The 22888-nt window shown below is 42.6% G+C and overlaps 2 protein-coding genes and 1 pseudogene across 2 annotated transcripts in view; all 3 read right to left on the reverse strand.

The window, feature by feature from the left end:
* The window catches only part of LOC145483193 (octopamine receptor beta-2R-like), a 13753-nt gene extending 8822 nt beyond the window's left edge, over positions 1 to 4931 (reverse strand). Inside the window, exon 1 of the mRNA XM_081461770.1 lies at positions 4892 to 4931. The gene's annotated coding sequence lies outside the window, so the exon portion shown is untranslated. The remainder of the gene's footprint in view (positions 1 to 4891) is intronic.
* Positions 1 to 13161, reverse strand: part of LOC145490233 (uncharacterized protein F54H12.2-like) — a 42343-nt gene extending 29182 nt beyond the window's left edge. Inside the window, exon 1 of the mRNA XM_081469359.1 lies at positions 10501 to 13161. Coding sequence (XP_081325485.1) covers positions 10929 to 12272 — 1344 coding nt within the window. The 5' untranslated portion in view covers positions 12273 to 13161 and the 3' untranslated portion in view covers positions 10501 to 10928. The remainder of the gene's footprint in view (positions 1 to 10500) is intronic.
* Positions 7797 to 10508, reverse strand: LOC145490251 (uncharacterized; annotated as a pseudogene).
* Positions 13162 to 22888: the final 9727 nt, after the last annotated feature.

The raw sequence follows: 22888 nt of genomic DNA on the forward strand, positions 1-22888 counted from the left end.
CTGGTATCGAGTTAATTTGTGAGTTTCTCAGACAATGGTTCATCATAACCAAAAAATGTTTCGATGGTTTCTTATTGTTTCTGCTTGCATTGTTTGGTGAGTTTGCAAAAGTTTTTGAAAGGAAAGTCTGACGCGTACAATTAGCTCATTTGCATAGTGCAGCTTGTGCGCTTTCAAGTCCGAGTCGGTGCTTTCAATTGTCAACAAATCTCGACAAAGATTTCTTTCGTTATCTTTTGTGCTGAGATGCTGTAACAAATTTCACAAACGCAAAAAAGGCTACTAACATCATGTATGTTTCTTCAACATAAGCATAGTGAAGTTTTACGCTGCGAAAATGAAAATAGACAAGGAGTTTTGATATAAACTCGATCAACAAAATCGAAATCGTTATTCCAAGTTGATTAAAGAAAGCGTCATCGTAACTTTGCTGATTATTTCTGCTTTATTCACATATTTTCAGCTCAGCTTTTAATATGTTCGCAAACATTTATCAATCGTAAACATATTTAAAAACTATAGTTATTGTTTGAGTTCGATGTACGCTTTCACACGAAAGGGCGGCGGAAGTACAATTTGTCATATTTACTGACTGTACAAAACACGCATCGGCGGGCGCTCTCATTCATCGACAACAGAGAATTTACTGGATTTTTGCACGAATAAAACTGAGCAGTGTCTACGGACGTAAAGTTATTGGGCCTTGATGAAACATCAAGCGTTGCTTAAAATTCAAGCGAAACTCAAACTAGCAATTATTTTGTTTTACTTTTCGGTCGCGATAGACTGACAAATTCCTCGCAAGCGTGTGGCAAGAGGAGCTAGGAAACTATGAAGTCCTGAAGCTCTGCTATATCTAAATATATCCAGCTAGTTTTTTACTGTGTAATGGAAAAGCTGTTAATCTTCAACATATGTCAAATTTAAAGTGGAGTAATGTATAGCTCATGTAAAAGAAGCATCCGTCGGAACACAACTTGGTCAGCGATATATATATGCTTACAGCGGAACGTACCTAAATTCGACACTGCCTTACTTCACTCAAACTGGAGCAGCTTACGACGAAAATACTTAAGCAAAATTTCAACAGACGTAAACGGGTTGAGTTGTGGGCCAAAAACATGAACAATTTCGGGAATTTCGGAGGCCATTTTCCCCACGCGACATCCGCAAAAATCCTCGCAGCATGTACGCGCGTGTGCCGCAGGCGATGGTGCAATTTGTTCTAAAAATAGAATTATTGTCCCATATCATGGGGACAACTCAATTACTAGAAATGGCGCGCGCTTACGGTCTCCGTCCCCGATTATGGCTCCTGTTGTAATCCGTGTTAATCTTCTCCATCCTTAACCATCCTTGTTCCTCTATGACTTATTATTATTATCTCCTTGGTGTTTTTGTATCTTAGTAAACTACTATTTTCAGGTCTCCGTCAATTTAAATGTAATTTTATACATAGCCAAAATACCGTGACTGAGCTCCTCTAATGTCCAAAGAACAGCCTTGTTCGAGACCTTCATCACCTCTCCACTTCTTTTTTCCACTAGCAGCAAAAAAAAAAACAAAAAAAAACTGCGTTCCACTGAAGCCTAATGCTGAATGACCGAGCGGATTATTTTTTATTTCACAGAAAATTACTCTGAAAAATCATGGTTTATACAGTACTAATGAAATCACGACCCATGAGAAAAAAAGAATCACAAAAACTAGCCATTTCACTTTATACGAGAAAAAATAACATCATTCACGAATCACGAAAATACGTTTTACCACTCACCGAGAGAGGCGTTAAACTATCCTTAGATGTTCGTCCAAATTAACATAAGTCTAGAGTACTGCAAGCATTTATCGATATATAGATCTGACGAAAACGTGATCTTTGAAAGCTATATCTAGTTTGTGCAAAAACAATGTATACCACAATAACTAATTTTTCGCAAATACCAAACATTCAAATTAGAATTATAATTAGAGTTCAACTTCAAAATAAACAATTTGCGGATTTGCGCAAACCGTGGAGAACATCAAACTTAATAAAGGACGTGCTTTAAGAAATCTCCTTGAATGTGGCTGACAATAATTTTCATTTTTTATGTATTTAAAGATTAACGCACATGACCAAATGATTTGCCGAGCAAATTGGCTGACAAATGGAATTCATTCATATAGAAGGGAAGCTGGTGACCGGCTCTGGAGAACAAATGTGTCCCACAATCACTTTGGGCCATGAAGCACTGCCAACCCTCCGTCTGTCTCCAAGCATCAGTAAAAATGCCTTCGTCTCTAATTGTTGCTCTGATAAAGTACTTGGGAATACGCAAATCCGACTTAGAACGTTTGCCTGCGCTCTCAAATTCGTCTAAGAACCGAATTGCTTCTTGGCCGAGGTGGATAATCATAATAGCTCTTTTCAAAAGTGATTTTCTTCATTCACAAGAAAGAGACTAAGCACAACTTGCCGAAATTAAAATATAAAAGGGGAAAAAACACCAATGAAAACATTTATGTTTAACTGAAGCCGCTCTTCAAATGACAAAAAATGAAACATTTATATAAGATAAACGCAAAGCTTCAGATTAGTAGCAGAGCCAGGAGCAGAGCTTTTCGTTAACTCTATTCAAAGTCGCTTTCTTTTAAATATTTCGGTTTCCACTGATTCGCCGCTCATTTTTAATGGTTCTGCGTCGCTGGATTCAGGATTCAGTATTCAGGAAATTCTCGATTCAGTTTAATGAACGAAAGACCTTAATTTAGAATTAAACGCACTGTGTGAACTAGGGGCAAGTGCCATTGACGTCGACCACCAGTGAAAGAATTTTAATTTGTCGTGCGAACAAATTGTTTTGTATCTATGTGTTTCTTCCCTGAAGCCAACTACTGTTCATTTTCTACGCAGACAGCGTCCTGTTTACAAATTGCGGCGAGCCGGGATTGGATATTTTTCTTAAAAAAACTATGCAGCCTTGCTGCTGGTGCGGAAAAAGAAAAGTGAATTAACCTCGCGACTATAAAACCAATCTTTGGACAATTCCGTTTTGGTTCTGGCTTGCTAATGAATTTTCTCAGTCCGTTTGATCAAACCGTTATTCCAAACCGTAATAACTGCTAGCTCTATTTCTCCCAAATACTTCATTAAATTCTTGTTTCTATGCATGAAAATTCATAAATATGACTTCAGTATCTTGCATTTGAAAAGGGAATTTCATTTCTTATCTTCTCGCATTTTCATGGTAATATACTGTAAGAAAAATAAACTTCCGCGTACATTACAGAGAAAATGATGTACCCAATGTGGACACTTTCACAAATAATTCTCATCTTCTTTCTTTTTAAGTAATGTACACAATTCAATTCAATTCACCGAACCAAAAAATTAAATCATTTAGAGAAATAACACAGGATTAAACTGCGTGGCTAAATAGCGTTAACCAGTCACTATCAAAATCTTCACGAAGTAATTTACTTTGTCGAGCAGACTGTAATTTTGCGCAAAAGATAGTGTTTTCTAAAACTACCTCAGTAAAACCCCCTGACTGAAATTAAAGTCAGCTGGCACTAAAAATTTGACTTGGATAAAACCCTTCCTCGTAGATGTCTAGTTAAAATGGTTTCCAAAATTTAGATTCATGCCGATTAAGCTAGGCTCCCTTATCTTTCCACCAACATTTCTTGCATGTTGATACCGTGTAAACAACTTTTACAACGAAATAACTGAAGAGGACGAAGGAGGACTAGCGAACATTCGTCTACGAAAAACGGCTTTGAACAGCTGCAAAATTATTTAGCGCTTGACATTTTCGCAAATTTTCAACGCCTTGAAGCGAGAGGAGACGGCGATAGCGTTGAATACGCGTTCTCAATTGTACTAGAGCGTAACAGTCATAACCACAAGGAGCGAACATATAAAGCAATGACTAGCCGATTGTACAACCGCGAAATTTATTAACGCCAGAAATGTGTTGGTTCCTAACTTGAACACCGAATAGTCACATGCACTGCTCATAGAAACAGTGTCTGGCTAGATTCTAATAATCATGAGCAGTTTTGAATTTCAGTCGGTATGAAAATTTGTGCAAAGAAAATAAGGCAAACAGAGACGACGTGGGTAAATCAGATTGTTAAGTAAAAGTAAACTTACGTTTTATAAATTCAGCACTGAAGTGGCACAGCACTCAGCAAGCATAATCCAGTTTGTAGCAGCTCTGTTTGCTCAGCTTTATATTATAAACTACGTCTTATTTTAAAAGCAAAAATAAACCGCTCGATTTTGCAGAAAACAACACTATGAATGAAAAGACCAAAATAGCTACATTTCGTAATTTGTGTGGCAAATGCAATAGAACCGTGACATACAGAAAGAAAAGTATTGAGATAATTTCTTCACGCTCCGCTTCCGCAAATATAAACAATGCGTCAAAGTTGTCAAATACTAAACATCGATAAGCATTTTAAGTGTTTTTGTTTAGAAAAAATATAGGATGTTTAACTGCTTTGTAAAGCGCCTTACAGAATACAATCGAAAAACAAGAATTTCAATCTAAACTACTTACTCGCGTTCTATGTTACTCACAACTGAACGTTCTCACACGCAAAGTACTACGAGCCACACAAAGGTTCTACTTTACATTTGAATATCCACAGACCGTGAAATCGCAATAAAATAGGCAACGATCGAGCAAAATTCCAAAACGCAATCACTGATTGAGGTAAAAGCAAAACAATATTTTGCTAACTGAACGACATAATACAGTATGGAATGTGTTTCTGTAAGTGAACATAGATTATTTTCTGTATAAATCTCAGTAACCAAGTCTGGTTTTGTAGTTGGAAATACAATTAGTAAAACGTCCTTTAGAATATTAATTTTCAGAAAAAAAAGCAGTAGACATACCAAGAAAATGCGCGAGTCCACCAAAGGCTTTTAAAAGATGCTGAAACCCGTGAGTCTTACACAAGTGTGGTCTCGCTCTGGGGTTTGCCTCGAAACATATTAACCTGCACATTCCATTTCATTTCCTTGAAAATCAATAAACAACAGTCCATGCTGAGCTTATCCAAGTAGTAATAGACGCTCATATGAGCGGTAACCAATCAGGAGCCGAGAAAGACGATAGGCTATTGTTTGGAGAACAATGGATGCTATTGTTTTCCAAATCCAAGATGGCCGCCACAAATTTCAGCCAATCAGGAGCCGAATTAAGAATTCAAGATGGCGTTGCCCACGAAAGTTGGCCATGTTGGAAAACAGCCCACCAGCCTCGACGGAGGACTGGGACCGGTCTCACGGATTTCCATGGCGACACAAATCACGCCAGGGTCACGTAAAAAATGTCATCCAACTTGAAAATCGATACTTACAGTGTCCTGTGGTCCTAAACGACAGAGGTCCGTTCGACAAGGGGCCATGTGAAGACTGAGAGACTTGGGTCCGAGTCTAGCCTATATAGGGGTGGTGCAAAGCATCATGGGACAATGACATCACCGGTATCCAATCAGAGGAAAGAAATCAGAATGAATTAAAAACAGTGGCTTCCCCAGTCCCCCTCTCTTGAGGAGAGCACTAAACCCCAAGCGTGTCGACAAGTGGGGCACTCCCCGAGGGTTGGTTATCCCGGCTCGTGGAGGAAATCCCGGACCTATCGGCACTCCCGGGGTGGGTATCATCGAGGCGCTACCTCGACTCTTTGTGGCCGGGAACTATCTACCAAAAACTATGTACAAAAACACAAAGTCCCGACCCTTCCCTAATCGAATCTTGTTCCGCGGGCTAAGCGATCCGTCCAAAGACGCGTCAGTTCGCTAGGGGTAAAACTATTTACAAGAAAAATAAAAATAAATAAATAAATAAAAAATAAATAAATAAAAAATTAGGCCGGCACACCTAGCTTTCTCCGCTTCAAGAAGACGTGATACGTACGGGAGAATGGATACGCCGTAATGATGCGGAATTTATCTCCGTACGCCTCCTTCCAAGAGAAGTACACGCAAATCTCGTTCGTAGGAAAACCCCACGGACCGACTCCGATCACTTTCTTCATTTTGAAGACGTACATGTAATAGTACCCATGACCTACCTTGTAGCCTTCCTCGATGATTTCGTAATCGTCACTATCGAGGAACGTTTTCCGCGTTAGAAAGGCCAGAGTTGACGTGAGATTAAAGGACCGCAGGAATTTAGAGGCTCCGAGTTCCTTGTCAAAATCCACGTGCCTTTTGTTGATATGCTCCGCACGTTCTTAAGAGAGCATAACGTAATCGTTTTCATATTTGAGGGCCATTATATAAAAAGGCGCTCTATACACATACAAAGATGCAGAGTGATGCGATGCGCGACGCTTGACTCTTATATGACATTGTTTAACTCCAAGCAAGAAACTTGGAAATGCTGAATTTGCATGAAAAAAATTAGCACCTCTTTGTTTTTTGTAGAAAGCAAAAAAATCAAACCACACAGGCACTAAAGTTAATTGAAGTTGAAAATACTTTTCGTTTTACGTACGTAAACACTCAAAATAATTGCCTTTTTACAAATGATGTTATCGCTTTAACTTAAAGCTTGTACTCCCATGGTAAAACCACATATTTTCTAAAACGATAACTATAGACCTAAGGACATTTTCAGGTAACAAAATTTAATTCGGACTAAAAGTGTTTTCTTCATTAACGAATCAAAGCAAAACAAAAACAAAACAAAGCATCAACACAACGCGTCTGAGTCTTTATAACGTTTATTGAATAACACGAACTCCAAAGGGAGAAATTGATTACAACTTTAACTTTTTCTTAGCCTGCATGATTCTCTTCACAATCCTTTCCGTCATTGTTTTGCCGCCGGGTAACTTATCGATGGCCTTGATCATCTTTGTATCCGCTTTCCACTTGTCTTGCATATTCTTAGCGTGACTGTAATCGATATTGTGTTGTTTAGCGATCTTGTCCAAACGATTGATGCCTGGATCGCCTCGTTTCAGTCTCTTGGCCAATTTGGTCCCAGGTCCCATGTACTGGTACCCAGGCCAGTGAAATTGCCCAGCCATTTCTGAATGTCGACACCACTCCCGCGTTGCTTAATAAGTCGTCGGGTCTTGATGCGTGTACTACGTCGGGTCTTGCTAGTACGAGTCATAATCGTGTTTTAGATTTCTTCTCAGTTTCTTTCCTTTGGCCCAGTCTTCCCAACCACTTGTAGGTTTTAAACGTTCGGCCTCGTTTTTACGTTTGCCCTTGTCTTTACCCAGGAGAATGTCAGCTTTTCTTAGGAGCGTTCCCAGTTCCGAGTCAGGCGGAGGAATGGGTGTTTTAGAAGCGGGTGGCCTCTTTTTAACACCTGACGTAGACGGTGTAGCTTCTTCCTTGATCTTCGGTGTCTTCGTACCTAGAGAAGCGTTCTTAATCAATTGTTTGAACATGGTTTCCAACGGACCTTTCACCAGGGCTCCTTCCTCCTCATCTTCCTCTTCGCCGACATCAGCACTATTGCTCGACAAAGGACCAATATGTCTGATACGTTTGGTTAAACGACCTCTTTGACGAGCTAGAGGTTTAATTTTCTTGATGGCAATCGAATCTGGAATCGATTTATCGCGGAGTATCACGTGACTTTCGGCGGCCAAACGTCCCGCTTTGTTCAACAAGGCATTGTCGGTGATTTCTCCTTTGTAATACTGAACCAATTGGTCAAACTCTTTCGTGGGTACCATCATGACTTCTTCTGTCATCCTCGAAATGTTGTTGGAGTAGCGTTTCGTAGCTGTCTTGCCAGTAACGGAGTTCAGTCTCTTTCTCGAGTTTGAGCGTCAAATGGGCTGTTGCGTCTTTATCTCGACTGCAATTCGTACACAGAGTAATAGTATCTCCGGGTACTGTGGTGTCTCTGATAGTATGACACCTTTCACACAAGTCCTCAAACTTAAAAGCTAAATACTCTTGATTGAGGTTTTCGTACCTCCTCTTCCAGTACTGCACATTGTCTTTCAATTGTTCCACTCTTTCGTTGGCTTGTTGTAATAACTTGACCAATTCGCTCAAGGTGTCTTTGGGTTTGGGGACGAAGTCGTAACCTTACAGTGGATAACCGTGGGCATCTCGGGTGTTTAACATCGACATGCTTGGAACACGTCGTTCAAACCTTGCCAGAATCCGCTACCTTTTTTCTCTTTGAGATGTTCTCTTCGCCTCTTGACTGAGTTTCTGCGTTTCCCCACCTCGCGTAGCGTTGTCTTATAGCGATGCGGTTTCGCCATAGTGATTGGGTGAACGGGAATTCTGTTTCGTAGTAGATTGAGAACCATTTCGCTCACGGCGTTGATTTGATCTGAATTAGCATGTTCTAACATCTCCTTCTCCTCTTCCGATTAGCCTCTTTGAGAATAGCCTCCAAGAAAGGGCGTTGTCTGCGTAATCGAATCATACTTCCCAAGGTGCAGGACGTCTGTTGTAACTGCCTGTGACACCCTTTACACCCATTCTCTTATACCGTTTGTCCTTTCCGAGCTTGTACCCGATCTTGGCTGCATTCTTGAGAACAGTAAACAGTGCACCACCACGTTGTCTCTTGTTATAGTGATTCATACTGTCTCTGATTCCTTTTGCTGCCTGACCCGCTAATTTCAATGCCAGCGTAGCAAAGGTAGGTGAGGGTCCCAATAAGAACATACTGGCTCCTTCGGCGATCTTGTCTACCAATCGATGTTTACGTCGTGCCAGTGCTCCACCTCGCTGTTTACTTCTTTTCTTGGTCTTTATTTTTCATCGTCGACGTTTACGCGAAGCAGCTTCCAAACCTTTTTTCACACCGTAACCAGCTGCACCAGAGATTCCTCCTAGAGCCGCCGCCTTGCCTGCTGCTACTAAAGCTGGAATGAGAGCTGCCAATGGTAACAATCCCCCCTTTTGTATCTTCCTTCGTCTCCTTGGTTTTCTACGAACTGTTCTTTTGTTCTTCATGACTCATACTACCACTCACACGTCAGTGCTCCCACCTTTATCGACGTGGTCGTAACGAAATCGTTGTTCGTACTCTTGCACGCCCTTGTCAGATACAGGGGGTGTGAAATCAGTGATTGTGTCATCCAAGATTTGCATCTTGATCAAGAATCCGTCAAACTCCTCCATCGGAAGTCCTCGCACGTAGGTTCTCAATTCGATCAAAGCTTTGTCGTAAGTGGTGTAGGCAAAGCGACACGTCGATTTTAAACGAAAACTTTTTGAAGTCGTTCCACCCCTTAATCACAGTTCCAGCGGCGGATAAACAGGCAATCAGGAGACTATTTTCCAAGACGGATCCTAGGACGATGCCTGCTGCCACGATGATCAATGCCAAAGCGTTCAAACAACCGTGGCACCACTTAAAGTGGTAAAACATCTGGCGATGACACCACCACTGACGGTGGTAAAAGGAAAACAACCCATCCAATCGGTACAGCAAATCTTTGTTTACCAACTGGGCGCTTTTCGTGAATCCGTTCATTAGAGATACGGTAGTGATTGAATCTTGGGAAGGACTCATCACGATGTCTCGATGAATTTGTGACATCGCATACATCCTTTGTCCTTTAAAAGGTGGCTGAGAATCCTTTGATCGTCCAAACTGCCAGGATGTAAATCCAAGACCATGTATCCGAACGGACGTTCTGTCAAACGTTGAAACGTGTCTTGTAAAACTTGCTATTGAGTGGGAAACGCCTGTAACAATAAATTTCTCATGCCTAATTGATCTCGTGGATTCTTGAAGGAAACGATGTAGTGGGCGTTTCTGGAAATACTCTTGGCATATTTCCCTGGCGGAAACATGTCTTGGCACAAGTAGAGCACTGTGACGTTCTGATGGTGAGAATGTTTGGTGAACAGATCTAACACCCGTTTATCGTTTCCTCCTTCAGCCATTAGATCGTCCAGTACGAGTAATCCGCCTTTAAGGAACCACGTTTTCAACTGATCTGTGTCAGGAACGCCTTCGTGAAACTTGATCCCCTGTTTATGGGTTGAAACCCGTCTTGCCACACCCCGTAACAATAATGTATTTGGGAGGGTGGGGTATGAAACAAATCGAGGTTGTTCAGTAAAAGTTTGGTGGTGAACACCGTCTTGCCACACCCTGAAGGACCCACCACCAATAGACTGGAAGGGGTATGAAATCGAAAAGCCTTGTGTCGTTCCATGAGTCCAAATGACCAAAGGGGCATGGGCATGCAGCTTTTGTTACCACATGGAAAAATTGACCCTGCGAGGAATCAAGTGACAGTCGAGAATACTAACCATTGTACTACAAGATCATCATACAGAACACGTTTTCAATCGTATTTTAATGTCAAACCAACAATCATTACACTAAATGTCTCACACCGCAACGAGAAGTGTCTTGGTGATGTTTCACTTTACACACTTTATCCCATTCTAACTCTTTCTCGACCAACTTCTTTAACATCTGGCCTACTTTGTGATCATTGTCTACATAATCATGTTTCGAGAAACGCCTCAAGAACTCGTTCATACTTTGACCTCTCGCTCTGTCTTTTAAATAGAACAAGGCATAATCACCAGAACTTTTACTGTAAATCGATTGCAGAGACTGTCCATTGTAAATCACATATTTCCATTGACTTTCTAACCAGTCTTGCAGGGGCTCTGTTGTCCCGTAAGACTCCAAAGGTAGGGCGTAGCTGTCCAGCACCTCGCACACATTCCCACTATGGGTCCAAAGCGCCAGCCAGTGTCGGCCCGGTCTATCATGTGGATCTGTGTTTACAATGTACCCACGAGGTTCTTTCTTGATCGGTCGACGTGGTAATCGATCGCAAGCCACCGTCCCGTAAAAGTAGGGTTTCAAGATGGCATCCGCTGTCGCCAAATGATCCAATTGTACGTTATTCAGGGGTACTTTCTCCTTTAGCGTTGGTAAATGTCGTACAACACGGCTTTGTTCTTGTCTATTTCCAAGAGGTTCTCAAACTCTCCGTACCACTCTCCGGGACACCGAAGTTCAGCACAATATGTAACTCTCCTGACTGCTTGGGGTTCAACACCGGACTGTCCAAACATCCGTTGGCTGCATTGTCAAATACAAACAGTGTGCAATTCTTGCCTTGACCCCAGTCTTCGCTTCTGACCATGTTACCTTGATGTTTGCACAAACATCCTGTGGCTTGTAAGAACCGATAGTAACCTCTCTGATCTTGGGTACCGTCGTCTTGCACTAGTTCCAAGGTCTCGTAAGGGTACTCTTCTCCTCTGACCAGTTGCCTGATGTTACTCACACCAAACTTTTGAAAACAGAATGGGTCACGTGCCACAGTACCATTGAAGGCTTCTGAAAGCACGAGTCCAACGATGACTCTGTTAGGAATTCTGCCTTGAAATAAATTGTTGCACTCGTATCTTTGCTGGTTCCTTTGCATGTTGAAGGTCCTAATCTCACTTCTTACGGTCGGGTAAGCCACTATGGTTCTGTTGACGTTCATTTTCGTCATCAACTCTCGGTAGACACTGAGGTTGAGCCTTACTTGACACAGGTGCATTCTCACTTTCACCTCTTCGTGTGTCAATCTTCCAGCTACGTTCACACCATTCAAGAACAAATTAGGAGAATTGAAGTACATCTGGATTCCAGTCTGCACACCAGGTACCAGCAATTTGTTTAAGTGGAACACCTCGATGTGGGGTGTGAACCTTAGCACGTGTCGTTTTCCATCCGTGTAATTGCCTTGTTCTGCTTTCATGAGTTGCACTGAAGCTTGTTGGTTGAAGGACAATGCTTGGAAAGCCTCATGCCCATCTCCTTCCGTGTTTGTGTTGTGCACAGTCAATTGCGCCGGAAAGTCCAGGGCATTGTACCAACCTTGAGGTTTTAGCACGGTTTCTCCATCATCTCTGTTGTAGTTGAGCAATGTTTCCAGGTATGCTTTGTAATGATAGGTGTCGGTCTGAGGACTGATCAAGGTACCATTGAGTCTCACACTGATCTGTTTGAACAAAGTGTGGGCCAAATTGTTCGTGGGCCAGAGTCTCGTGGCCTCCACAACGTTATCACCATTCGCCAGTTTGAGTGCCAACTCAATCTCAAAGAAACTTCGACTGAGGTCTACGTAATCTTCTTGAGGATCCACTTGGAATTCCACGGCGTTGATGCCTGTCGTGTAGGTCTGAATGGGTACGATGCGATAACTGGACATGCTGAGATCACTGGGTGGAACGGTGAACAGGTTCAGTTGAGGATTCAGGACTGATTTGGAACCCGGATGTAACAACCTACCGTCCATCAAGGTATCCGTCATTTTCTTCTTCTTCTTCTTCTTCTTCTTCTTCTTCTTCTTCTTTGTCTTCTCGCTAAGATGTGATCCCAATCGTAGCCAACAGGTTTACTGACCTCAGGGCCAATCCATCCGCCTTTTTGTACCTTTCGGTGACGTTTAGAGCATTTTGAGAACCCTTCACGACGTGACGTTGACAACCCTTTTCTAGATTTGACGAGTCTCGAGCTTCTGGAGTAGATGTTTTCCGCTTGATGTTTCTATCTAGGACTTCGTAAGCTTTACGTTTCACTGCTTGTTTAGCGCTCCGTGTTACACCCTCTTTCGCCTTTCGAATGCGATCTCGAACGCCGCGACCGCTTTTTAAAACTTTCAGACCTCCCCTGACACTCGCCTTCAGCAATTCTTGAACAAAGCCTCCTCCGTCTTGTGGGTTAGGTTTGAATCGCGTTAAACTTCCCCCTTTCATGCTCGTTTGAGGTGAAGGGTGAGAATCGTGTTTCCTTCACCAAATTCGGTCAGTTCACCTGTTGTCTCCGACACTTGCGTCTCAATAATGTCCAACTGGGCCTTGCGCAACGGAATATATTGAACGTAGAGCGGTTCAAAATAGTGACTTCCATCCCCTGTGCGTCGATAATTGACCTCTCTTAACAGATCCGTGACTTGATTTCCAACCATTGAACTTCCTCCCACGTCGGAATAGATGAACAAGGAACGTGATGTCGAACCCACCACGTTTTGAAAGGCTTTGTTGAGATTCGTGAAACGCCAATCGCAAGTAACGCTCAGATGAAAAAGGTCTTCCGCTATCAGCCAAAACAGAGGCTCACCCCTGTCGTTTTTCAGATCGTGTGTCATCGTTTCTAAGTTGGGTACCGTGTCTGTAAAAAACTCTTGACGTAAATTGGGTCCTAAGTCATAATTTTTAGGGCTTCTCTCCTTCAATCATCCCGTCTTTAAGGCCAACATCTTATTGATCTTCAATGCTGGTGAGTCACTGGAGCGTACGTGTGTCGCTTTGTTATCCGTCAGCAGATCGTCTCCATCCCAACGAAATTTCACGTACATTCTCTTTCCATCGGATGCTGTATAGCTGCTACCGAGATGGGGTCCCTGGTAATTCAAGATGCGCCGCTGCTCGAAAAATGTCACCATACTTTTTATGAAACCAACACCATCAATATACTCAACCACGGTTCGGAGATCGTTAGGGTCATAGTGAGCGCTACCAAACTTTAACGCACCAGAAGGGTATTTCATGATCCAGTCCATGGTAAACAGGATGTCGTTACCGTTGACCAACAACACTTTTACTTCTGGTAACGAGATGCTAATCAATCCCACTTTCCAACTCGACCCTAGCAGCCTGATGGGGTGGGGTAATCGAATCTTGAAGTGATTGCTTTGGTTATGTGGAAACTCTGCGCGGTTGCTGTGACTAGGCAAGGTGATGTAAAACTCCTCATTCATCCTCGAAGCTTTTTCACGTCCTTCTTGTCAATCCAACATCTTTCCCATGTCTGGCCAAGCTTCAACCCCAGAGTGTTGCAAACACTTTTCACAGTCTTCATCACGATATCAAGATCTATTTGCTCACGGGTTTCATCATGATAATAGTACCACGCGTCTTCATTATCCATCATCAGGCATGAGTGTTCCCTTTGGCTTGGGTGATGAATAGCGCAGCCATAGCATCGATTTACTCTCTTTTGATGAATGAGCTTGTCATAAAACGCGGCATAGGTAAGTTGGAAAGCATGACCGATGATCGTGGCTACTTTCTTGCGTTGGCTTCGCTCAACTTCGTCCACGGTTAACATAGGTTTAGATGTGGATTCGACTTGCATGTTTGGAAGCTATCCGCTCAAAAATATTATTTACTCGAGTTTGTGACAAGAATGACTGGACTGAATGGAAGCGCGCTTTTATTTTGAAAACATAATAGATTCTGAAATAACCAATCCGTGTTCAAAGTTAGTGTTTAAAACAATCAAAACAATGGGGCAAGTCCAGGCGAGTTCAATATGGCATCGTGAAGAGACCAGTTTTTGGGACTGGTTAGTCTGGATAATGATCAGTTAATGAGAAACCACAGCAGTAACTTTTTATACACTTCAGAAGTGTTGTGATTGGTCAGATCTGCAAATGACGTCAAAGGTAAAAGTACTGAATCACGTGAAAGTCAGAGCACAGATCACACCGCACACCCTCATGACGTGAAAGTCAAAGGTCGGATCACGCCACCCTTCCTTATATGGTCCGATGAGGTGATGTGATTGGTCAGATTGGAAATCACCTCATGATACGTGGCATTCGCTGATTGGTTTGTCTCACTGGTAAAAGTCGTTCACCCCTCATTTGACATCATTCGCAAGTTGAGAGTAGTGCCAGAACAACTTATGTCAGTCGAGCTTGCCAGAAACATGGAAGACGAATCTCCTACTCGCTACATGTTGAGTGAAGGAAGTGTGTGCTTACCAAAACAAGAGAAAGAAGAAGACGCCATGATAGATTACTCTTACAATCCATATTCACCAACTACTTATCCGATTTCCACCAAAAAGAGAAAGAGGGTAGTCAAGAAAGAGAAAGCAGAAAAGAAACCAAAGACCAAGAAGATCAAGCAGGAACCCGAAGGTACGAGTCAACGCACTTTGGATAAATGGATAAAGAAAGACACACCCTTAAAGGGTATTTTAAAGAAACAATCTTCTTCGTCATCAAGGAATGTGTGCTTCCTACTCAAAGTGGAAGTCAGAAACCTTTACACAAATGGGAATCTGTCGAAAAAAACACATTTCTTGGATTTAACTTTGGAGGAAGATTGTGCAAAACGAAACACACCGTTTCCACTGAAACGAAGAGAACAAAAGAAGGAGCAAAAACGAAGACATTATTGGAGATGACACGAACTCAAACCCAGACGTGTGCGCATGGTGACTCACATACTCAAAACCATGCTTAGAGAAAACACGCTTTTAGGGTTATGACATTTTATTTTTTTCTCCTTTCACTCCATAGACATTGAAAAGACGTTTCACGAAGTTCCGCCTGTTGTAGAGAATGGGGAAATAGTGGAAGTGCAAGTCCTAGAGGAAGGGGAAATCTTTGACCCTGACGTCTTTTTGGACGGACTCGCACAGCAATGGAAACAAGACCCTTCTAATACTGCTCAAACCTCTACATAAACCTTCAGAAATCCGTCACTACCGATCCTAGGGAACACGGAGATCCTGTACTCTTGCCCTGTGCATCCGAACGATACTTTACAAAAGAAAGAGACCAACACTCAGTACGGCCATTGGGAGTACTACAAGTGCCCCGTCCAAAATTGTTTTGTCAGCTGCGCTGTAGACAGTGTAGAGAATTACTTAGAGTCGGCCAAACATCAACTCCACAACTTCTACCTGGCCAAACCTGGACACATCATAAAGTGTTACTGCCATCGTCCATTGATCATGTCCTTGTCCCAGTCAGAGAAGAATCCAGGGAGATTATATCTAAAATGTCCCAAACGTTGGTGCGATTTCTTCCAATGGGTGGATCAAGAACCCCGAGGCAAAGCCAAAGCTTGGATGGAAGGGGATAACATCCAAGAAGGGTATCCACGACCCCATGAGTTGTTCATACCCCAGCAAAGAGACTTCGAGAGGAAGAAGGCCGAAATTCAAGAAAGAGAGGAAAAAAGAAAGAGAAAGTATGCTGAACGGCAAGAGAGGGAACGTCAGTATGCAGCGAAAATGAGAAATGGAACTCTTGAAGAACGGGAACGAGAACGCCTGTATCAGCAGGAAAAGAAGAGGAACGGAGGATTGATCAATGATGTCATGGGAAGGCGACGATGGGGGTTGGTAGGCTCCTCTGAAGGGAACTGGATCTGGGACGAGTAAAGTGACGTGGCAAGCTTTGATTGGTCAAACTATCTCATAAAGACCCATTTGCAAGTGAACATTCATTCATTTTTAAACATGGAGGTGTTACAGGATGAACTCTGCTTCATTTTGGATTTAGAAGGTTTCTTTCTCAACAAGACATTTCACAGCAGAGAATTAGCTTATTACACTTGGCACGAAGAACACGGGCGCCATGCTTTCTTCATCCCCGTACCGTACAAGAACTTGAGCGACAAAGACAAACGAACTGTGAATTTTGTGAGAAGGAAGATACATGGATTGACCTATCAACCCCTCAAGGCTGAACATTTCCAAAAACCTGAAGTCCTCAGTGAACTGATCAAGGACATATACTCGATGTACAACATGACGAGATTCATGCGATTCTGAAATTCGCAGCAGGGTATGGGTTCTACTTTCCGGGGGGTTGTGTTACGAGATCGAAAATTCTGTCATCGCTGTGTAGTTTGCGGTAATCGACCTGTCACGCATCTCACCGCAAGAGTAAAAGAAGAAGACCAGACAAGAAATAGTCATGCATTGCGAATGGTTAATTATTATGACAGCGATAATAACATTTAAGATTGAGCGCCGGAGAGAATGGTCGTATGTGAACTATTATCCGTATTCACGAGTGTTCGGATAGTACGCAAACCGGACGCAATTTCGAGTGAACTGTCTTACAGACCGAATCCTATAACTACCGTAGCAAGAACAGTTTATCCATGGTATTGTTGAAGTTTGCACCGACCTTACTAAATCGACCACATTTGGAGCCAAGGTCGATGGACCTCGATGGTTTGGCTCGGAAAGGAAAAGTTATACGGTCGGTTTCCACTAGTTCTGGCATTCCTGCTAACCCAATTCGACGGTAAAAATCTACAAGGCGATGAATGATCGTTTCAGTGGAGTTCAAAACAATCAACCTTTGATAAATTCCCTTCCAATCGATGAAATGGCGGGAACTGGTGAGATTTCCGCCTACTTGCTCGAGACGCCGCCACCTTCACCAGAAAATATAAAGCGTGTTCAAGCCCTGCAATGTCGAAGCAAGTCTGGTTAAACAACCGTTGGAAGCCTTGAAAGAGTTCGTAAAATGCTAAATGGTCCTAGGATCGATCCTCGGCTAAAAATGAAGTGAGTGTAAGTCCTCATTGCATCACAGTGAGTAAGTCTATTGTTGTCATTGTCACTAAAACACAAGTGTCACAGTGAGTGTTGTTTCAAATACTACATAATGGCTAAATTAAGCATTTTTTTGCCCTGCCTCTTCAAGGTTACACATCTATTGAATTTTGACCACTAGATACACTTAAAAATATTTTAAATGTTCATTTTATTACTAATTGATTACTAATTTATTATTAAAATATTACTAAACTTGAGAATTTAATTTTGATTTGGCACCAAATATTGTTAAGCCTCATCCCTGAAGCAAGAGAGCAGCTTAGCCTCTCTAGGCTGTGGTTCTGCGAGAATTTATTCTCCGGGTGTTTCATATGGAACTAACCGTCAAGCTTATTTAAATATACTTTCATGCATAATTTTGAGGATTTAAATTTTAATTGTGTTGACAACTAAATGATATTGTTTTGGCTTAATCCCTGAAGTAGCAGAGCAGCTTAGCCTCTTTAGGCTGTGGTTCTGTGAGAATTCATTCTCCGGGTGTTTCATTGGGAAGAAAAAGTCAGGCTTACTGAAATTAAACATTAATACATAATTTTTGATCAATGATTTAAATCTTAATTGTTTCGATACCAAAACAATATTGTTTAGCTTAATCCCTGAAGCAGCAGAGTAGCTTAGCCTCTTTAGGCTGTGGTTCTGTGAGAATTTATTCTCCAGGTGTTTCATTGGGAACTAAGAGTCAAGCTCATTTAAATATACTTTCATGCATAAAGTTGAGGATTTAAATCTTACAGTAATTGTATTGACACCCAAATGATATTGTTTGGCTCAATCCCTGAAGCAGCAGAGCAGCTTAGCCTCTTTAGGCTGTGGTTCTGTGAGAATTTATTCTCCGGGTGTTTCATTGGGAACTAACAGTCAAGCTCATTTTAATATACTTTCATGCATAATTTTGAGGTTTTAAATCTTAATTGTATTGACACCCAAATGACATCGTTTGGCTTAATCCCTGAAGCAGCAGAGCAGCTTAGCCTCTTTAGGCTGTGGTTCTGTGAGAATTTATTCTCCGGGTGTTTCATTGGGAACTAACAGTCAAGCTCATTAAATTATACTTTCATGCATAATTTTGAGGATTTAAATCTTAATAGTTTGCCTGGAATAATGAAATACAGTTGTCATTATTAAATGTGATTTATCTGAGCTGAGCAGAAGAAAAATCCAGGGAACTGAGAGATTAGTGTACCATTAGTCCCTTTAATATCTTTTATGCTGTCTGACGATGTACTTTTCCAACATAGAGTCCCACAGTTAGTATCCATAAGTGAAAGTGTCCAACACGGGACAGCATAATTTATTAGTTCCCAGCACTCCCAAGTTTCTCTACCTTGCCCTTCTCACCAATTATTATTTCAGAGAGTGAAGAGAGGCTTGCTTTGTAGTTTTCTTTTTCTTTGTAGCTTCTAGGGCAGCACGACCTCACAGTTGAGGAGACGACCCTTTTCTCATTCGAGTGCAAGCGACTTAAAGGGGATACGAGGCTTGACAGTTTTTCTTTTTTCTTATATCATCACTCGCAAGTCGCGCTTTTTGCTCACCTCGCGCTTGACCATGTTGACTGTCTCTTTGCCAGGATAATTTAAAAGTTCTACATTTCTCGGCCCTGGTAATTAGAACTTCGCACCAGAGATCTTAACTGGTAAAAGGGGACTGAGCCGTAGGAGCAGTATTTACCGCTTTAGAAAGGTTTGTAATGTCCATTAAGTGATCAGTCTATCCAGAGTTCTGGCCAGATTTAAAGGCTATTGTTTAAATTTGTGAATAGAATAGTACGCCGTTATACTTAGTAAAAATACCTGTTGAAATTCTTGTTCTTACTTTATTTCGAGCGGTTTGTGTGCCATATTTTGCGAGTTGTTTTGAATGGAAAGAAGCGATTGCAAAAAAACTCACTCCTGACCAATCAAACATTAATTGAACACCGAATTTAATTCCTGCGATGCCCAAGGACACCGTGTTGTTTTGTTTACAGCAAAGAAGCGTCCTCTATTAACAAATACATTTACCGGCATCTGAAGTGGCAGGTTTTTCAATTTATCCGCTGAATAATCTCCGTGTTTTGTCTTTGCAGATAAATAAGGAAAATGAAAATGTCTGTTTGTGCCCTTGTTTCTCAGCCTGTATTCATTCGATCAACTTGACGGGTTCGTGTTTCTGTTGTCAGATCGCGGTCTGATTAAATTGATTTCTTAACACGTCTCTTGCGAAGAGGCGTCAAGGAATTTCATTCCCACTGTTAAGCTACGTGTCGAATAAACTAGGACCCCTGCCGATGTTCTACGGTTCAACCGTAGAACATCGGCAGGGGTCCATGATTTCAGATCCTCATGAATCTCGTAGTGATTGCAGTAATGGCGAGAGAACCATGGTGGGATATAAAGGAGGCCATGTGGAGAAAGATCTGTTGGTGAAACTGAACATTCCTTGTCTCGATCTAGAAACTTTAGGATGTCCTAAATACGATAAACTCAGACACATCATTCCCCAAGAGAAATTGTTACTCAGTTGCGGTTTTCATGCCGATGACACTGTTCATCATTGCCCTATCACTGAATGTCATGCTTTTTGGGATTGGTACAAAAGTTTCATTGCAAAACATGCAAACGAGTGATTAAAAAATAGTTTTTTTTCTTTTTCAATTCTGTGTGATTATTGACCTTTCGCGGGTACCCCTTTCCTTTTTTCATCTCTACCGAGAAATATTTTTTGTGAGCGTTTTGCTCATTTAAAGGGAGGGGACTGGGGAAGCCAACTGTAAGTATCTCATTCCTTATGCTGATGTCACTATCACGTCGTGCGTGCTCGCCTCTGATTGGTTCCCGGTGAACTACCAATCGGGAACCGTTTCGTCACGCCATGCGACTAAGAGGGAGTACCCCTTACCCCTATTTTACCCCTTGGTCGAGAAGGGAGTGGGGCAAGTCTAGGATTGGTTCCCGATGAGGTCATCGTCCCACGATGCTTTGGAACGGGGAGTACCCCTCACCCCTATTTTAGCCCTTCGACCGAGAAGGGAGTGGGGCAAGTATAGGATTGGTTCCCGATGAGGTCACGGTCCCACGATGCTTTGGAAAGGGGAGTACCCCCTTACCCCTATTTTAGCCCTTCGACCGAGAAGGGAGTGGGGCAAGTATAGGATTGGTTCCCGATGAGGTCACCGTCCCACGATGCTTTGGAGCGAATAGAAGGGTATATAAGTGTCATCCGAGACCCGTCACTTCACTTTACTTCCTCGGATGTGTATTGAGCGCTAACATCTGTTTTCGTAATGGAAGATATCGTGGCAAAACAAGTAAGTTACTGGGATTTGTTACCCTTTATTTAATATTAATGTTATTATTATTATTATTATTATTGAATGTGGTGCCCAGGGTTTATGATACAGAATTTTACAATATGCTATAGTTTCACATGTTTGATAGTACATATGTGGATGAACGTGTTTCCCGCGTGCTTTGTAAAAGTACTAGATGGTGATTGGTGTATACTCATTTCCTTATTTGGTCACATTTTGTTATGATTGGTCAGATATGACATCATCTAAGTAAGATAAGTCGTGCATGTGTACCATTGAGTCATTTTCATTGCTAGTCGTGAGACAGTCATGTTCACTTCACAGCCATATCAGCGTGTTTTACGCCGGAGCCGATCTCTATCCCCTCGGCGATCGTTTCGCCTGGTCATCGCACCTCGTCGAAGTAGAGCGCTTAGACACGTATCTCCAAGCCATGGCGCAGAAGTTAAATTCAAACCAGGAAGTCACCCCTGACGACTCATTCACGGTGGAGACCACTTTCATTCATACGTCTAGTCCTGGGAGTGGACATGGCAAACGCTACAAACCGAGCAGTGCATCTGTCCGTGGAATCGTGAAACATTCCCGCATCACCATCAAGAACAAGTACGAGTTGTGTTGTGCTCGGGCCATCGTGACCATGAAAGCCTTAATCGATGCAAACGGTAATACCAGGGATCGTCATTACCATAATTTCAAACAGGGTTATCCTGTCCAGGAGCGGGAAGCCCAAGCCCTCCATCGTCTAGCTGGGGTGCATGAGGGACCATGTGGCATCTCCGAACTACAAAAGTTCCAAGCGGTTCTCCCTGGCTACCAGATCAAAGTCAAAAGAAGATGACCATTACGATGGGTGTAACTCGTTCTCGGGTTTTCTGCCCAAGAGTTACTTCTGTGATGAGTGTAATCGGGGGTACGATCACGATGATCATGAAAATCATCCCTGCGATGGTAAATGGTGTCCATCTTGTCATCGACAGGACTGCCCGGATTTCACAGAGGCTAAACGATCATTGGGTCCGGGCCAGTTTCCTTCACCCCCTTCTCTTTGTCGTCTGTGTCATCGATCCTTTGTTGGTGAGGACTGTTACTCTTACCATCTTCATCGTCGCGGTAAAAATATTCCTTCCATCTGTCTCACCTACAAAAAATGCCTCGAGTGTTGCAAGACGTATGAAGTCGAGAATGCAGATAAATCTAGAAGTAAACCTAAACAACGCAAGTGCGGATGGGGAGAATGCCCCATTTGTGAACAACAAGTGCACGTCGCTTCTCACCAATGTTACATCCAGACCATTCCGGAAGCAGAGGATGATCCCAAGACGAAACGGGTGCCGCGCGACGAAGTGGGGACGCGTCCTTTTGAAGAACCCGATCCCGAAGATCCAGATACCAGAGTGTGGGTAGAGAGAGATCCACCCCTCCAAGTCTATTGTGACTATGAAGCGACCGTGGACGACGAGGGAGTGCAAACTCCCATCTTGCTTAACGCCGAGAGCGACGAAGAGGACCACACAGAATCCTTCTATGGTGCAGACTGTACAGAGACTTTCTTTGAATGGTTGGAATCTTTGGCTGTTGATCAAGACGGGGACGATCGGAACGTGATTGCTGTCTTTCATTACCTCAAAGGATATGACGGGATGTTCCTGTTGCAACATTGCTACGCAAAGCATCGGGAAGTCACGGATCAGATCACCGTCGGCACCAAAGTGCTGTCCTTCAAATCAGACCGATTGACCTTCAAAGATTCACTCTGCTTCCTTCCCTTTCCTCTTACTAACTTCCCTTCTACCTTTGGCATCCAAGAATTAGTCAAAGGGTTCTTTCCTCACAAATTCAATACTCGTGAAAATCAAGACTACGAAGGACCCATGCCTCCTGCTGAGATGTATGATCCTGATGGCATGTCGGCTAAGAAGAAGGCAGAATTTGAGCAGTGGTATGCAGAGAAGGTCAGAAACAACTTCATCTTCATTCTTAAAACAGAAATGAGAGCCTACTGTGAGTCAGATGTCAAACTCCTAAAAGCCGGATGTCGAAAGTTCCGAAACGAATTCCAGCAAGATGCCGAATTTGACCCCATCGAGAAGTGTGTAACCATAGCGTCTGCGTGCAATCGGTTCTGGCGGAAGAAGCTCCTGACTCCCAACAGCATAGCCACAGAACCCATGCAAGGATGGCAAGGAGCTCGTTCCAACCAATCCGTAAAAGCGTACAAGTGGCTAGCATGGCAGGAACAGCTTCTTCGTCGTGACAGTCCC

This window comes from Orbicella franksi, chromosome 1 (assembly GCF_964199315.1).
Source record: "Orbicella franksi chromosome 1, jaOrbFran1.1, whole genome shotgun sequence".
Taxonomy (NCBI): domain Eukaryota; kingdom Metazoa; phylum Cnidaria; class Anthozoa; order Scleractinia; family Merulinidae; genus Orbicella; species Orbicella franksi.